Below are 18,550 nucleotides of genomic sequence, written 5' to 3'. Positions count from 1 at the left end.
AGGAGGGAGGAGGGGGGAAAGGCTAAGTGCCCGCCTCCCCCAGTCAGAGCTTCTCTACCTGCTGTTGCTGGAGCCCGGCCCAGAGATACCCAGGGATCCAGGCCAGGCAGTGGAGCTAGGACCCCAGCGAGGGGCAGGCAGGCGGCTTTGGCAGATTTATTCTCCTCCAGCCCTGCCTGGGACGGTCTTCCCACTCCCTGGTGGTAGGGAGCACCCAGGCCTGTTGGGCAGACGGGCTCCAGAGGAAAGTCCTGGTGCCTGCTAGGCTGCATGACTCAGGGTGGGCCCCTGCACCCCTCAACCTCCTCCCATCCCCCAGGATTTCCTGTCCACCTCGGCACCTGCAGCCCCACCTCATTGGCTGCGCAGAGCCAAGCCCCTCCCTCCCTCAGGCTTAGCTGAGATTTTGCCTCCTCTGGGACATATCCCCAAATGCCCTCTCCCTCTTCTCCCCTCCTCTGGATCCTTCTTGTCTGTGTCTGCCCTACTCACCTCACACCTACAAGAGCCACCTTGTGTGACTCCTGAACCCCGCTGAGCCTTCCCTGTCCCCCCTCCCATAGGCATGTCACTGGGGAAGAGCCCTGGGGTCCTCCCCGCACCGGCTCTCATCCCGTGTCACCCTAGTCATGCCCCGAGGGCTGCCATCAGAATCGATCGATCCCCGGGTCTGTCCCGTCCCTGTGCCTTCCCCAGGATGGAGTTCAGTCCAGGACTGCACACAAGTGTGGGGTGTGAGATAAGGCCCAGCCCCCTGAGCACACACACACACATCCACGGGCCTTCCTCCTCTCAACAGGGAGGTGGGGTGGGGCGTCAGCGGCTGGTGAAGCCGTATGTATATGCCACTTGTCCAAATTAGAGACCAGACAATAGGTACAGTACAGTGCTCAAATAGCCACGTCCAAATGTCGCATCCTCCCATGCAGGGCCTGCCTCCCGAGGCCTCTGGGTGGCCGGTACCAGGCCAGCCGGACAGTGGGCAGACACAGAGAAACCATGGCCCGGGGGTCTGGTCAGGCAGGTGTCCCCAGAGGGCAAGAGAGACCAAGTCAGCAGACATGAGCACCTGCTGTGCGCCTGTCTCTATCCTGTGCATTTCCATGCATTCTCCCCTGTGACCCCTCAGCCACCTTCTGAGGCTGGAATTACTATCTCTACTTTCAGAGGAGCAAACCGGGAGCAAGTGAGTTGGGGTTTCAAGGCCCGCAGTACCATATGTCTGACGCCCCGAGAGCCGTGGCCTCAGGGGAGGGCCTGCAGGGCCCGATGAGTTACAGCTCCGCCCAGAGCAGCCTCCCCGGAGCGGGGTGCCTGGAGGGATGGCCTTGGGAATGAAGTTTGGGTAGTGAGCCGCAGGCGCGTCTAGGCCAGCACCACCTCTGTGTGTGTCCCCACTGTGGGAACTGGCCCAAGGTGGTGGGGACACTGGATGGGGTCAGGACGGCAAGTCCCAGCCCCGCGCACAGGTTGAGTGAGACTCGCTATTGAGTAAGATCGCGTGTGTGCACTTGGCTCAGTGCCTGACTCGGCTGCTCAGTCAGTACTCGTTCCAGTCTCTTTCCGTGAGTAGCCTTTTCCCTCTTCCGCATCTTCCCCTCTTGTCTCTGTCCACCCCGTGCTTAGCCCAATGCCATGACTCCTCCTGGCCACTGCCCCATGCCTCCCATCGGTCCCAGCCCCAGGCCTGCCACACCTGACTTGTCAACCGTCCCAGCCGTCTATGACTTGCCACCCTCCCTGCACTGCCGTTCAGCTCAGGCTCCCTCCGCCTCCAAGCTGCCTCGCGGGGATCTTCATCCCCTCCGCCATTCTGCACACCTGTGGCTCCCGTCACCCTCAGGGCAAGATTCAGCCTTTATACTCTGGCTTAAGTGGCCTTCCCCTCCAGCCTCGTCTCCCCCACCTTGCACACCGCCCCCCACCGCCCCACTCCATCTGCAGCCACCCGGACAATGGCCGGGCTCCTTCTGCCTGCAGTGCCACTCCCTCCAGCCTTGCCCAGCTCGGCCCTGCACCCGAATCCAACCGCATCAGCTCTGCTCGCGCTCCCGCCCTTTCCTCCCACTGGGTGCTGCTTCTCTGTTAACAAACTGGGGAGCCCTCCACGTCCAGGAGCTTGGCTGCCAATGGGGCAGGCCTCCGTGTTTGCAGAGTGACTGAGTGAGTGAGTGGTGGTGACAAAAATAAAACCTAGGATAGAAACATGGAAACTGATTGGGGAAGACAGTCTGGCAAGCAGCTGCCGGCTTGCAGGGAGCCGGGGAGGTGGCTGGGAAAACAGGCCGCTTTGTTCTCAGGGGCGCTTAGCATTTGGCAGCCTCTGGGGCTGAGCCGGAGCACCGGGAGATGAGCTCACCAGTGGGCGTGAGAGCGTCCAGCTCACGTCGGACTCATCACACCCACCCACGATCCTTTCTCCACCTCTCCTCTTGGGAACGTGATTGGCTCCAGGGTACAGAGGGAAGCGTCTATCGTGGGCCCAAGCAGGCATATCGGTTTCGTGGGCTGAGGCATGGGGTGGGGCTGGGGGATTTTTCTGAACCCTGAAGGATTTCAGGAACAGATGATTCTTTTCCTTTGGTCCCAGTCACTTACGATCCAAGCAAATCAAGAGTAGTCTGACAAGATATCCTGTATGTGTCATGACTTAATACAGTTTTTCTTTTCAAACCGGTTTGAACTACAACCAGAACCTTTGCTTCCGCTTTTAAAAATGTCTTAGGCATTTCTGTGCAGCTCTGATGCCCACGTGGGTGTTTCATTCCCATGCATCCCTGAGAGAATGCCCAGGCCTGCCTCTGGGCTGTCCCCAGCCTCTCCCCTCCTCTAAACTGGGGAGCAGGGAGAACCCACCAGCTCCAGGGCTCTGTGCTGCTCCCAGCTGCATGGGTCTGGGGATAGACCTTCCCATCGAGTTTCTTTTTGCTCAGCTTCTCCCAGAGAGAATTGTGCCGGCTCAGAGCCCACCTGTGGAAGGGTCCTGAGACTCTGAGGACGTGTGTGTTCACGTTAGGAAGCCTCCCATAAACATGGCCATGAACACGTAAGGTCTGTGCAGGTGCAGGGGGCCTCAAGAGCTTGTGGGAGGTTGAAGAGACTAGCCCTGCCCTCTCTCTCTTCCTTCCTCTCTCATTCATTCTGAGGGTATTTCTTGAGCACGTCTTATGTGCCAGGCATGGTTCTAGGTGCCAGGGATGCAGCAACGCTTGGCATGCCAAGTCATGCCCTCATGGTGCTTCTTGACAGGACACAGAATATCCATCCTCAGGCCACCCCACCTACCCCAGCCTCCTTCTTCAGCTCCCTCCCTTCACGTTCCAAGAGGAGAGAACTTTCCAGAGGCTTTGAATGTCAAGCTGGGGTGTGGAGACCAGGTCTGCTGGACTGTGTGGGTGACCTGCATAGAAGGTATAGGAAAGCCACCTCGGTCCACACCCATCAGGGCAGGTGTCCCCAGCCCTCTTGCTGGTAAACCACCAACACTGTTTTTACCTGAGCCGAGTGCCATCGGCACGATTCTTTATGTAATGGTATATTTTTAATACACTCACCTTTGGGGTTAAATAAATAGATCTTAAAATAGGATTAGTATTTTTTTCCTCATATGGGAAACCTGATCATATCTGAGGAAGACGTCCGTGTCCCTGTCTCTATAGGCCTAAAATAACCTCCTGTGGGTCGAGTATGCATCCTACATTGAAGAAAACCCCATGGGGCTGGGGAAAGGCAAGGGGCAGAGAGGCCTCTGATGGGCCTCTTGCTGGTGCGCAGATCCCAGCCCTGCCCTCCTCCCAGGGCACGGGGCCGGGTCGCAGGCAGGACCCAGGGCATCTCCCGTGTCCCTCCCTTGCCACGGGCTTCCCAGCTTCCTGGTGGTCGATGAAGGCCCGTCGCCTCCTGTTTTTAAAGGAGGCTGATTGATAGCAGGAAGAGAGGGAAGTGATGCCGCTCGGGGAGGTAATGGATAACCGGTCAGGGAGTCCAAGGCTATCACTCTGCCTCCCCGTTCTCTGGAGGGTGGCGAATTCACTGGCTGTCACCAGGGCCTTAAAATGGAATCTTCTTGTTTTATGCTGTTGAATATTGGTGATTTAACAGCAGAATGGTAGCCGCCACAGCCCCACCCCCACGTCCTCCCACTGCATTGAGAAGATTGAAATGTTTCCGATTGAAATGTTGTCTGTTTACAGCCTATATTTCCTCTGAGCTGTATATTTTATTGTCATATTGACACTAATTTGACTTGGATGTCACCTCCGTTCTGACGCCCGTTCTTTATGCTGCCTGCGGGTCCAAGGGGGTTTTCAGAAACCAATTACATTGATCACACCACAGAGAGGCGGGAGGAGCTGCCGGAGGGACTGTCGGAGGCATCAGTCAGGCAGGGAGTCCGTGCCCAGCCTGCAGACAGGAGGGAGACTGAGGCAGAGGAGACCAGGCCACGGGGCCCAGAGGGGCAGGACTGCCGTGCGGGTGCAGGCCCCGACCGAATGGTGTATATAGCTCGTCTGGTGAGCCTGCACCCACAGTCCTGGGAGACCGGCGCTACGAAGTCACCCTACGGGCCAGGAACCAGAGGCCCTGAGCCCGAAGTTTCTTTGTCCGCATCACAGAACTAGGAAATGGTCAGCCTCTGGGCTCCAAAGTCTAGATGTTCTCACTTCCCACGTAAGAGGGGGTGAGGGGGCTGTGGGCAGCTAAGTGTGGGGCAGGTCAAGGTCCTCCAGCTGGGTTTCCTTGAGCATTTCCTCAGTTAGTCCGGAAGATAGTGGCCGGGGCAGGGCTGTGCAGGAATGCTCCGGAACCAGTGATGATTCAGAGCCCACGAGCCAGGCCACGAGACTGTGTTCCGCTGTCCCCAGGGGAGGCGTGTCCCAGTCCCATGCTCAGGACAACGTCTGGCCCAGAGAAGGCTCCTGGGACGTCGTGCTGGGACACAGCTCTCTCCACCACCGGCCCCATGCCTGTCCTCCCCAGGTCCTGTAGAGACAGGTCCCTGCATCCCTCCTGCTGCCCTCAGCCCAGGTTCCTGGGTCCTCGGGATGTCCACCCGGAGCGTGGGTGGTATGCTGCTCACTAGCCAATAGCAGCCCCGAGGTGGGTCCTGTGGGCCCATCTTGCAGGTGAGGAACCAGCTTGGGGAGGGCCAGCGGCTCGCACAAGGCCACCCAGTCCAGAGCAGTCAGGCAGGATCAGAGCGTGGTCTGCCTGGGCCTGGGGCCTGTTCTCAACTCTCCTGCCCTTCCTGGCTGCCCCCGGGAAAGCAGCAATGTCCCTGAGCATGCTGGACTTAGCTAAGGCAATCCCAGGCACCCAGCAAACCCTGCCTAGTACTGTGGCTACTGCTTTTATCACTCACCTGGACGGTGACCTTCACGGAAGCCCGGGGCTGAGGGTCCTCCCTGCTCGCGGCCCCCGTAGTGACCAGCCCCACGCCTGGCATACCGTCAACATTGACAGGGGACTGATGGGTGAACGAACTAACACACGAATGAGCAAACGAAAGACCTAGTGGTTGAAGCAGGGTCCCGGTGCCGGCGGCAACAGGAGTGGGGCGGATCGGGCGGCGTCTGCCCAGGTGAGGGCCGGCTAGTATCCGGTCACCCGGCGGCTGACAGAAATCAGCACAGACTCATCCACAGATGAATGGACGGCACGGCTCTGCCAGTCCCCGGTCATAAATCACCGGCGAAGCCACAGGAAATGAGTGCCAGGATTTTCTTTCTATTTAGTAATTTATCAAGGGAAGAGGCGCATTAATAAACATATTTCCCCTGAGGGGTGGGAATAACAGAGACGAATGTCACTGTCAGATTTGGCCTGTTTCCTCTTGTTAGGGGCGCAGGAGAGGGTGGGAATCCAAATATAAGCAGCAAAATCTTTTTTAAAAAATGTATCACACAGACGAGTGTATTTCTTCCTGTATACGATGTTAGATCTTCCCTCCCACCTCGTATTTCTCCATTTGCCTCAGTCCGTTAAGTAATAGGAATCTTTGGGAAGATTCACTTTTGCATCTTTGATTTGCCTTCGAAGTGAGGACTGACAAGGGGTGAACTCAGTGAATAGGAACAAAGAAGCCTAAACGAGCCCGAGTGAATGGACGGATGAGTGAATACTTTAGTGACAGGCGTGCTGCTGTGTGGCCCAATCATGTTTTCTAGACGTGCTGTCCTTGACTCCAGTGGTAGCGTTAGGCTCACCCTGCCCAGCGGAACCATCCTCCTAGCCCCTAAGGAAGCTACGTGAACTCTCAGTTCCATTTTAGAAGGTCTGGGTTTTAGGCACTTCCGTGCTCTCCGGGTGGTCCTCACAATAACCCAGTGAGCCACACTGCACTGCCCCCACTGTACAGATGGGCAAAGAGAGGCTCAGGAGGCTGAGGCATGGGCTCCAAGGGCAAGCGTGAAGTGTTGGGTTCGGTATGGCCGCTAGCGCCGCTGTGTGTCCCCACATGGTGTGTATGTGTGTCTGTGCGGCCCAGCCCCCACCCCTCCAGGACATCCTTCCCCGCAAATGCCTCTCCCCCTCACCCTGGGCAGAGGCGGTGTGCTGCATGGTCTGCCGGCCAACTGCCTGATCTCCAGTCCGTTTCTGTACTTGCCCTGGCTGCGCGGCCGTGGGCAAGCCACTTGCTTTGTCATTCGTAAAATGAGAGTGATAATAGCCCCTTCCTTCTAGGGCAGTTTGCGCTATTTAATATTTCAGAGATTAAACAAGTTAATATATTTGAGTGCTTGGAACAGTATCTAGCACCTTCCGGGCGGTCCGTAAATATTGACTCTCCGAGGCTGTGATTCCACTGTCCCTCACCACACCGTGCCCGTGCCAGGGGCTCAGCCATCACCGTCTCGCACTTGGGCTCACTGCTGAGCCCGCTGTCTGTGCATGCAGGTAACAGTGAAGGGGACAGGACCCAAATCCCTCATGCGTGAAGGCAGGAGAGCCAGAAGCGATCGGAAAACCACACCAGCAGATGCAGGCTGGCCAATGGGACACCTGTTTGGATTGGGGTGGGGGGGACCTTCCCAACCAGAGGATGTCAGGATGCTTTCTCTGGGCAAGTGGTAAACTTCTGAGGCCTGAGCACAGAGAGGCGGAAGGAGAACTTTAGGCAGAGGAATGTGCATGTGCAAAGGCCCTGTGCAGGAAGGGAAGGCAGGTGACCTGAGGGGGGAGCTGGAAGGTGGCTGGAGCAAAGCGTGGGACGTGGGCAGGATGAAGCTGGAGAGGTGGGCAGGGGACACCGACAGGGCTGCCAAGCAAGCCACCCTGAAGATTTGGGCCTTTTTCCTAATAGCACTGGGGAGCTTTGGAGAAGTGGGGGGCAGGGGGCACAGGGACAGGATTCAATTTACACAGCTCTCCAGGCTGCAGTGAGGAATGTGCCATCCACAGAGCAATTAGCTAAGGGCTGAGGATGACCAGGGTTAGTGGTGGGCTGGAGGGAGCTGGGGGAAGGTGGGAGAAAGGGGACCTGTGTGCAGCTTCGGGGGCAGACTCGGTTGTGAAGGGGGTGAGGATGGGGAGGCATCAGGCCAACTCCCGGGTTCCCTGGTTCCCTCTCTGCTGCTGTGTGGGTGGTGGGTGCCCGCTGAGCTCAGCCCTGCAGGATACCCGTAGTGACCTCGAGCTACCTTTCAGCCAGCTTCTGGGGCTTCGTCTCCTCTGCACAGCCTCGGAGGGTGTTTATCCCAGTGGCCCAGGAGGACAGGGGCTTCCCAGGGTTGACAGCCAAGTGTGAGCGGCTGGGGGAGCGCCGGGCATGGGTGCCCCCAGGGCCCAGCAGTGGAGAGGCTAGGGGAACGTCAGGGTCTGAGTCAGTGGGGCCGGGGCTCTGCTGAAGCTTCTGCAGGTGTAGCCGCGGGCTCTGTGCACTCACACAGGTTCAGTATGCCCTGAGCCTTCTCAGGGGCTGCCTGGCATGGGGATGGGGGCTCAGAGATCCAGAGGCCATCAGCCCTGCTGCCAGGGTAACCTGCCGCCTCCCTGGAGGAGGGGGATCTGTGGGGTCCAAACAGTGCTGAGCAGACAGAAGGGAAGAAGGCGGGCAACACAAGCCCAGGAACAGCCGAGCACCGGCAGCCTCTAGAGCTGTATACAGGCCACCCCTCCAGCCCAAAGGGAGCCCGGAGGCCACTGAAGAGGCACGGAAAAGAGGTGTCATGCAAGTATCCAGAAACTCAGAGCCATGGCCATGCATTTGGGCGCCCCTGCTGTGGGGCCGGTGCTGCTCGCACACATTACCTGCTCTCCTCCTCACCATGGCCCTGGAGGTCGGAACCAGGAAAGCCTTTCCCAAAGAAGAAACCAGAGTTCAGGGAGGGTCTGGACAGGGCAGGAACTGGCATGTGGGAGTTGCCCCGTTATGCTGTCAGACCATTTCTAGGCCACTGTTTGTCCAGAGGAAAGAACTAGAGCCCTGACTTGGGGGGGGGGGGTGGCTGTACAGGAGAGCAGTCTGGAGCCATGGCAGGAGAGTGTGACCCCAGGGTGAAGGGAGCCCTGTCTGGGGTGGGCTGTCCTCCCTTCCCGCAGTTCTGTATAGGTGAGGGGTGAGAGCTCCTGCAAGGGGTGGGGTGGGGGTATGCCTGCGCATCGTGAGTGTTGAAGGTGACAGGTTCCCGAAGTCTCAGGAAACTCCAGAAGCCAGGACACGGGCTGCCACTGGGGGGGGGGGGTCTGCAAAGGCGCCGGCCTTGCTATTTCCTGACCTGGTGCTGGTTTCACGGGTGGGGTCGCTCGGTGAGAGGCCACCAAGCTGTTCGACCTTTATGGTTGGTGTACTTTGCTGCCATGCCCAAGGCGCTGCCCAATCCAGTCCTGCTCTCAGCAAAACGGATAGGAAAGGCGCTAATTTACGTTCAGTGAGCGTGTCCTCTCACCCAAGCGCTGACCTGCATTTTCCCAGCCTCACCACGCTGTACGGGGATCAGTCCCTTTCTGCAGAGAAGCAAACTGAGTTTGAGACAGGTTAGGTCCCTAGCTCAAGAGCACCCCGCTGGAAAGTGGCAGAGCCTCGGTTCTCGTTAGACCATCCTCAAAGGCTCTTCCCGCCGTCCCCCACCTCCCGGTCCCCCTCCCCCGATTCCATCCCCCTACAAGCACAGTGACGCCTGGGGTTGGCTGTCCCCACAGTGTCGCGTTTCTCCAGCCCACGGGTGACGCCCCGCCTGAGCCGCAAGCGGGCGCTGTCCATCTCCCCGCTCTCGGATGCCAGCCTAGACCTGCAGCGGATGATCCGGACCTCCCCCAACTCACTGGTGGCCTACATCAACAACTCCCGGAGCAGTTCCGCCGCCAGCGGCTCCTACGGGCACCTGTCGGCAGGCGCCCTCAGGTGAGTCCCACCCACGAGCGGGTGGCTGAGAATTGGGAGGTGGGCTGGGGGCCGCGTGGGGAGGGGCCACGCTTTCATCCCAAGGAGACAGACAGGACTTGACACATTGGTGAGTCAGCGCGCTTGCAACTGGTTCAGGAATTCAAAACCACTAACGAGCACGTGGAAATGCGCCAACAGTTGAGTCTGGCTCCATGTGCACATTCAGCCCCCAAATACATTTCTCTGTTGTGAAAAGTGACGTTTACTGGGCCTGGCATGGAAGATTCCATAGTGGAACCAAAGGTGGCTTTCTTAGTATTTCAGCAGGTGTCATGGAGCGGCCACGGCTGTTGGCCACTGCTGGGGACCGCACAAGGCGTGACACTGACTTGGGTCCCGCTGGTCTCTGGGCTGGCAGCAGGCCTCCTGCCGTGGTCACAGCACGGCGTACCCAAACCTCACGGACACCATTCGACCTTGTGTGTGAATGTATGCCCCCCCCCCCCCGCAACCACCTTGTCTGAACTCATGTCAAGGTGGCTCACTCACATGGCCATTGGCAGGAGCCCTAGTTCTCGTTATGGGGGCCTCTCCGCAAGGCTGCTTGAGGGTCCTCCCTCCGTGGCCGCTGGCTCCCCTACCCCGCCCCCAGAGTGAGTGGTGCAGGAGAGAGCAAGGAGGAAGCCACAAGCCACCCGTCTTGTATGGCTTAGCCTCCGAGGTCACCATTATTCCTCAGTTTCCTGTTCTGGAGAGAATGGCCCATATGCAGATGACAGGAAGGGGCCTGAGGTGCAATCGAAGTGAAAGGATAAAGGGGACCATGTGAGCCAGAGGGCCCAGGGCACTCTTCCTGGACAAGGGGGCATCAGGACCAGCCTCAGGGGCCCAGCGAGGTTCAGATAGTCCGGGAGTGATGATACAGGGGTGCATCTCAGGTGTCAGAGCGGTGAAGGGCCCGGGTGTGGGGATGAGATGCCTTGCTCCTCCTGGGGCCCAGCCTGCTGAGGGAAGGCTGTGTCGTGGGGCAGGGCCCAAGGGTGAGCGCAGAAGGGGAGGCCTGAGAGGGCAGACCGTGGGGAGCCACTGCTGGTTCCCCAACAAAGTGAAGCCCTGTCGGCAGAGAGATGAGCCATACTCGCCTCCTAGTCCCTGGCAGGGTCTTGTCTTCCCCCGCCTCCGTTCCTGACTTGTGTGCTCTTCTTTGCAGCCCCGCCTTCACCTTCCCCCACCCCATCAACCCGGTGGCCTACCAGCAGATCCTGAGCCAGCAGAGGGGTCTGGGCTCGGCCTTCGGACACACTCCACCCTTGATCCAGCCCTCGCCCACCTTCTTGGCCCAGCAGCCCATGCCCCTCGCCTCCATCAACGCCACGCCCACCCAGCTCAGCAGCAGCGGCAACTGTCTGAGTGACGTCACCCAGGTAGATAGGTGCAGGGAGCACAGGGCGGGTCACCGGGCTCTTGGGACCCCACGAGGGCTGATAGTTGCCCTCTCATGCTGGGAACTTGTGGAAGTCCTCTGGGCACCGGTCTGGCTGGTGGGATGTCTGCTGGGCAGCGGCCAAGGGATCCAAAGGAGACCTGGGCTGGGTCCTGACCCCCTCACGTTACCTTGGCGAGTACCCAGCCGAAAAGTTCTGCAGTTGCCTGTCTAATCAACGTAATGAGTAGACAGAGAAAGGCTAGAAGTCAGAGTCTGGTAGACAGAGTACTAGGGACGGTTTAGGCTAAGAGCTAGGTTTACAAAAAACCGTCTTACTTGACCTTGCCAGCCGGCCTTTGATGTGGTGGGGCCGTGCTAGTATGGCGTCTGGCACGCAATGGGTGCCGTTAGTATCTGCTGAGGAAAGCCCCATCTGGCAGAATTATAGAGATGGTATTGGAGAACACAGAAGCATAGGCTTTGGAATCAGTCCGACTGTGTTTTGGAGCCTGACTCGCTGAAAGCTCCTTCAGCCGGGCTGACGCGTGTGCCGAGTGGGGCCTGCTGCCCAATTGGCTCCTTGTGCACATGCGTGAGCTTCTGTGTCCAGAGCCCCGTGTGGACCCGATCCTGGTTAGCACTCACGATGACACTTCTTAAGGTGGAGTGACCGCCCAGGCTGGCCACCTGGCAGGGCACAGCCCAGACGTGACCACGTGCTGGGAGGAAGGCGAGACTCCACCCTGTCCCGAAAAACCTCTTCCAGGCTGCCCTCCGTCTCTACCCCAGGGCTCCAGGCAGCCGCCTAGTGCCTGCCCCCAGACAGTGACTGTCAGCCCTCGTCTCCACCCGCCACTGTGCCTCTGGCCCCCTTCTCCTGAGCAGCAGGCCCTTCTTTCCTGCTCCCTGGGCTGGCCCGGCCCTGTTCTCCACAGACCCCGAGCTGCCCCTGCTCTCATGCTTCGGAGGGCTGAGCAGTTGAGGCTGTTGGAACAGAAGCGATGGTGCCCAGCATCTCCCAAAGAGAGGGTTTCTTTTCCATTCCTGTGGAGGCGGGGCTTGGAAGGCCGACTCTGGGCTTTCCCTGGCTGTGCCCCTGGCCAGAGGACCAAGTAGGGGGAGCCAGCTTCTGAAACTTCAAACACCGATGTTGGCCCAGTCCATGTGGAGAGGACCCAGAGGTAAAGTCCAAACAGAAGTTGGGGTGTCCTCGCCCTGCCCCTGTGTGACCGGCTCTCCTGCACTCCTCCCTCAGAACAAGCCGAGCAGCGAGTCAGCTGTGAGCAGCACCGTCAACCCCATCGTCATTCATAAGCGCAGCAAGGTCAAGACAGAGGCCGAGGGCCTGCGGCCAGCCTCCCCACTGACCCTGACGCAGGTAACTTGCTGGCTGGCCTGGCTGGCCTCCGGCTGGGTCAGCGGACCTGGGACCTCAGCTCTGGTGGCAAATGGATGAATGGACCACTGCCTGCGTGAACGAGTAAACCAGAGAGGGAGGGTACACCGTGAGCTCAGGGAGGACCCGAGCTGTGTCCCCAGCACCCCGCACGTCACATGCTCATCAAACACGTGTCTCGTGGAAGGATGGATGGATGGATGGACGGATGGATGGATGGATGGATGGATGGATGGATGGATGGATGGACGGACGGATGGATGCCTGGGGCTGCAGCCGTCTCCACCCAGCACCTCACACAAGCCCTGGTCACACTCAGTCACTTGTGAGGTTGTGGCCCCTGTCCTGTTGCTCCCCCTCCTTGGAACTCCACCCCCACCCCATCCCCCTCACTGTCTCTGCACGCTTTCCTAACCCTCCTGGATGACAGGACTCGCCTCTGCCCAGAGCGTCACCGCCCCCCCCCAACTTCTAGGCCTTCTTTCCTGCCACCCGCCCTGCACTTTGGAGAGGCGGCACTTGGGAGAAGTGCCTAACTGGGCTCCACAGCCCTGGGGTTTGCACAGGGACTGGTGCCGAGTCTCTATGAAATTATATTTTCTTTTTTTCTTTTAAAATTTTATTTATTTATTTGAGAGAAAGAACACATGTGCATGTAGGGGACGGGGGCAGAGAGAGAGGGAGAGGGAGAAAATCTTAAGCAGATCTCGCACGGAGCGGAGAGCCCAATGTGGAGCTCGATCTCATGACCCTGAGATCATGACCTGATCGACTGAGCCACCCAGGTGCCTGGGTGCCAATATTTTCTAATGACTCAATACACATTTGAGGGAGTGAGTGGCATGGTGAGGAGGGAAGGAAAGGAAGATGATTCTTGGCAGGCAGGTGAGGAATGGAGAAACCCAGAGCCCGGGACTTGTCTGTTGTGGGGCCGAAACCCCTGTTCAGGTCCCTTTGGAGATCCTGCCACTTATTCGGACACTCTGAGACAGCAGGCAGAGACAGGCTCAGGTCTTGGAGCAAAGGCCTGTCATAGAGAAGGGCTTGGTGTGACGACTGCTGACCCCACGGGTGAGCCTCCCGCCCCCACCCCCAGGCCTCTTACCATGGCATGATCTCCATCTGTTACTCCAGAGTCACCAGCTTTGACACCAAGGATGCAAGGGACCTCCTGTCCCCGTCTCCCCTACATCTGCCAGACCATCCTTTATCAAACCTGTAAACCATCGGGCATGCTCTGGGCACTTAATTTTTATGAAATATTGGGTCCTGTTATTGTCAGACAAACAGAGGAGTTGGTGACAAATTCTTCTCCGCTCGCTGACACCAAAGCATCTCGGCATGATGCATGGTTTCCATGAGGTCGGCCATCATCGGGGGCCGTTGAAATTGATGAGAACAGCACATATCCAGGGGAGATAAACATGCCGTAGTGGCGAGGACAGGCGCTGAGCCCCCGGGAACCCCTGCCCTACCCCTCTAACCCAGAAAGGCAGCACAAAGCCCTCCTTCCTGCCCGGCCTGGCTTCTCAAACGTGTCAGTGGAAGGAAAGCCGTTTATCACGAGAGGTTGTCACCATGTCGCTCAGTGTCCTGATTCAGTGACCTGGCTCATTTGCAAGGTGGATGGGCGTGCTTCGCCGTGGCAGGCAGCGCAGCATAATGAATCCCCACTCTGCTTAAGCCCTCCAAACCGTGGGCCAGGATGATGCCCAGCTCCATCTGGAGGTCTGAGCGCACCCTCGGCCCCTCCGCCATCTTGCGCTCACACGTCCATCTGGCACGTCGTTCGAGAGTCTTCTTGGAAATGAGCAGAACATGCGGCTTATGAAATAAGAAGTCAGTTTGCAGGCTTTCTGACCATGCAGAGCAGATGCAGGAGGCCACAGCCCCACAGACCCGGCTATAGGTCTGGGGCTGGGGTGCTCCGCACCTTCCTTGTAATATGGACCGCGTGCCTGCCCATGGACTTAAGAAACCACGTATGATTTTTTGCCTTGTCAAGGCAAGTGCATTAATTGAAAAGCACTCTGAGAAACAACCAGAAGGTCCTCTGAGAGGAGCCCTTAGCAGCTCCAGTGGACGGTCGTTCAGGGGCCTGAGTCTGCGGCCAGCCCGGGGAGCCGCGAGGCCGATTTCCCCACTCCCAGAAATGGACTCAGCAGTAGTAATGAGGCTGATGGGCGAGCTGCAGCCTCCACTTCGTGGTCTCCGGAGCTCGTGGGGGCTGGGGCTCCTGACTGTGGGGGAGGCTGCACCCCTTAGTCAGAGCTGTAAATGTTTTCCCCAGGGGCTCTTCTGAAAGGCAGAATATTCCCACTGTTCTGTGGATGATTTGAAATGGAAAGCAACTCGTTCTAACATCTGCCTCTTTGCCTGGCTTTGCTCTGAGCCAGCCTAGCAAGCCAGCAGAAAGCCGGGGAGTCCTTGACAACCCGTGGAGGTCCTCCCTGGGCCTTCATCCCAGCCTGGCACATGTGTGCCTCCCCCTCGCCCCCCGCTCACAGCCCGCCGCATGTCCCCTGCTAAGGGGCCGCCCCCGACCAGCCCCAAGTCAGCACCAGCTACGGTGGGGCTCCCGGCGGGAACATGCTCGGTCTCTTCTGGCGGTGACAGGCTTCGTGCTCTTTGAAAGGAGGTCCAGGCACCTCTGATCGGGGGAAGGCCTGTCTCGGGGGCCTTCCCTTTGCCGCCTTGAATGGGACACACGTGGGCCCCATCCTGATGGGGAGACTGGAGTGCAGACTTGGCTGTCACGAAGTCACTGTGTGCTCTACAGAGAGCAAGGTGGCCTCTCCCTGAACCCGCTCTCCTGGCTGTGGTGCACGAGTACAAACGCCCGCACGTGCTAGAGCTGTCGCAGGGAAGGGGGGCGGTGGGAGAATTTGCCACAGTACGTTCACTCTACTCTGAGCCTGAACCAGGGCGCGCTGTGTGTCCCTGGGAGGAGGGGGCCACGTGAGAGTCTGTTGTCTGAAGGCCGGGCCAGAGGCACGTTGGCTGTTCTCTTGCCTCCCCATACACGCTCTAAATAAAAACGCCCTTACCCTGATCCTATGGGGCCCACCCCGGCTCCCCCGGGGGAAACCAAACCAAAGAAGCGAAAGTCCCTGCCATCTCTTCTCCTCTTCCCTTGCCAAGTCAGTTGACCCAGGATGTGATGGGACATTTTGGTGATGACAAGCAAGCAGGAGAGAGGAAGGAGGGGCCCCAGGAAATCGGCCGAGTGCATATATGTGTATATGCATATGCATGTGCGTGAGGCTGTGTGTGTGTGTGTGTGTGCTTATGTGTGCGTGCACGTCCATGCATGCATGTGTGTGGCCCTTGGCACAGATTGCCTGGGGCCGATAGTGACCTTTCGTCGGGAGCAAGTGGCTGGATGTGGCTCACCGTGGGTATGCTCTGCTTCCTCCCCCAGGAGCAGCTGGCTGACCTCAAGGAAGACCTGGACAGGGATGACTGTAAGCAGGAGGCCGAGGTGATCATCTACGAGACCAACTGCCACTGGGAGGACTGCACCAAGGAGTACGACACGCAGGAGCAGCTGGTGCATGTAAGCCTCCGAGCTCGGCAGCCTGCCCAATGGGCAGAGCTTCTGGGCCCTCTGCTGGAGAGAAGGGGCTGGAGGAGGCAGCTCCAGCAAATGCCTGGGCTGCAGCCTCTGCAAGTGGGAGGCGTAATTATTTATCTGGGCCCCGCCTGCTTCTAAAAGGCCACTTATAAATACATACGTCGTAAAAGAGATCAAAACAAAAATAAGTAAATGAGGAAATTCAGGAGAAAGGAACAATAAGATGAAGCCAGGAGTAGAACGTATTCTAGAAACTAAGTGCTCTGGACTATAATTCAGGTAAGTATCTTATTTTTCAAGCTTCCTAGCAGCCAGTGCAAAAAGGGAAATAAGAGCAGTTAAACCAGCCAGCATCTGCAAGATCATAACAAGTCTGACCCTGAAACCTGGAAGAAATTGCTCCCATGAAGGAAGGAATTCGTCATTTCCTCTGGGAGACCATTCCCAGAGACCCAGTATACATAAGTGCAGACAGGGTGTTGATACCCTATCAGGAGGCGGCTGCTTAAAAATTCCTGGATCCTGACAGGGCAGGACACCAGAGAGGCCATGGGACCTGGGTGTGCCTTTCGTGTCTTGTCCCTTGGTCTGCACTCAGAATTCGACAGCAACGTTCACGTGATGGCAGTCAGGGGGTAGCCTGCAGTGGGAAGAGCAGAGGCTTCAAAACTGGCTACATCACAGCTATCCAAGTGGTTCTGCACAAGTCACTTAACCCCCATAAGCCTCAGTTTTTTCCTCCTGTAGCATCAGGTGAAGCTGCGAGGGGGTGAGGGTTAGATGGGTTACCCACGTAAGCACGTAGCGGATGGCATTTCATATGTGGTTGTTCCCTCCCACCTCCTCCTCCCTGTTCCCCACACCAGCCTGAGTGTTTCTCTTCTCCATCCAGAAGAGAAACTGACTTCAAGAATAACCCTCCCAGCCACCCCCTCCCCTGCACACACACATATATACACACAATTCTTGGGGACTGAGAGTCTGTAAAGATGAGCCCCACACCAGACTAGCAGCTCGATGGCTGGGTAGGGTAGATACACACGCTCTTCCCATCTAGAAGCCTCCCCAAAGGAGCTTGCTTCTCCCCAGCCCTGTGCATTCAGCATTTAGGACACCACCCACTCCATCCGGTCACAAGAGTTGCTCTCAAATACTGGAGGTTTCCTTTGCTTTGGGGATCAAACCCCCGCCCCCCCAACCGCCGCCGCCAATTCTCACGTAGAAGACCGGGATTTCCTAGCAAACCTGTTGCAGCTGACACACCACCTGTGAAGCCGGGCTGCTCTGATCCCTCCTGGAACTCGAACGTAATTTTTCAACCTGCACCATGTCTTGGGGTGAACGCGTCCGAGGTGGAGAAGGGGCCACTGGGGCTGTGAGTTGTAGGATGGATCAGATTAGATGAAAGGAGCGAGAGGACAGCACTCATGGCCGGGAGGGGCCAGGGAGAGGTGGAGACGCAGACTTGAGAGGTGTGCTCAGTGGTGAGCGAACCGGGCCGCCCAGAGCACAGAGGAAACTCCTCCAATAAAGGCATCAGGGGCAGGAAGTGCAGGCTTCTGCCTGTGCCCAGGACTGTGCCTGCGGGCGTAGGGGAGCGCCTCTGCTGGGCCCCGGGAAGAGAAGGCCCCTACGAGAAGAGAGCCGGCCCCTCGGCCCAGCTGTGTCTTTCTCTCCGCTCCCTGGGAAGATGGATGGTGGCAGGCACACAGGCGAGCTGGAGCCCCCAGTCGATTATTAACAATTTGTTGCTAAGTAAACCAATAAGAAAAAAATGAAAGGCATTGTCAGGAAGCATTTTTATCATTTGAAAGGCTTTAAAAATGGAAAGTGCGGCTAATATGATAAGATTTCCCTGGAAGTTCAAAGCGCTGTAGATTTAACTCGCTCCAACGCGGGCATTTGTATGCACGACAGCCCGGCCTGTTTCTCAGTGCGTGGGCCTGGCAGCTTGCTGTCTTTCTGGGTCAGGCGCTCCGACAGCCCCGCAGCTTGCAAAGAACGACAGCAGCACCATCCCGTAGAAGGACACCACCAGCCACAAAGGCCCGCCACGCATGCAACTTGACATTAACCTGGGCGCCCGTTTTAAAAAGAGTAAAAGGAAACAGGTGGAATTCACTTGAAAAATAGATTTTATTTCACCCAATATATCTGAAAGATGATCATTTTGACGTGTAATCAATATAAAACAGAATTACTGGATATTTTACATCTTTTTTTTTTTTCTATTGTCCGTCTTGGAAACAGCCCATCCCAGTTGGTACCAGCCACATTTCAAGGGCTCAAAGCCACAAGTGGCGAATAGCTACTGCATTGGAGGTGGTGGTGGGTGGGAGGCAGTGAAAGCGGGAAGAGCACCAAGAACAGAGAGAAGAGAGGAGATGGGGCTGGAGGGACCAGGCAGCCAAGACCTGAGTGTCCTACCCTCCCGGCCCCCTCGGGAGAAGCAAGTCCAGCCTGATCTGCACACAGACAGGACATGACCTTGAACCAAGAGGGAGATGGAAGGGGAAGGATGGGACCTTGATGGGGCATAGGGAGGCTCCCCCGGTGGCCTTTAGAGAGAAGCCCTAGAGGGAGAGGAAATACTTGAGGTCCAATATATTTTTCAGTCCACTGTGTGAGTGGCTAATACTCTCCCCCACATAAATAAGCAACCTCAAAGCCTAAGGACATAAAAATCTGGCGGCCCCACACATATCCACCCATCCTAAGCTCAGAGGTAGTAATACCCTGCTCCAGTGAGTACTGCAGCCTTCAGTTAAATAATCAAAGCAAGTGATTAAAATCCAAAGGGTCAACTCAGGGCAGATTGCTCTGTTCCCT

General features: G+C 57.5%; 1 protein-coding gene across 1 annotated transcript in view; it reads left to right on the top strand.

Annotated features, from left to right (window-relative positions):
- GLI2 (GLI family zinc finger 2) overlaps positions 1-18,550 on the top strand; it is a 250,839-nt gene that overhangs the window by 218,397 nt on the left and 13,892 nt on the right. The window contains exons 6-9 of the mRNA XM_087854950.1: positions 9,142-9,343; positions 10,536-10,749; positions 12,007-12,129; positions 15,569-15,703. Coding sequence (XP_087711076.1) covers positions 9,142-9,343; positions 10,536-10,749; positions 12,007-12,129; positions 15,569-15,703 — 674 coding nt within the window. The remainder of the gene's footprint in view (positions 1-9,141; positions 9,344-10,535; positions 10,750-12,006; positions 12,130-15,568; positions 15,704-18,550) is intronic.

Source organism: Ursus americanus, chromosome 1 (assembly GCF_024610735.1).
Source record: "Ursus americanus isolate L20-20 chromosome 1, mUrsAme1.1.p, whole genome shotgun sequence".
NCBI classification, from domain to species: domain Eukaryota; kingdom Metazoa; phylum Chordata; class Mammalia; order Carnivora; family Ursidae; genus Ursus; species Ursus americanus.
This window is presented reverse-complemented; position numbering and strand designations above follow the sequence as displayed.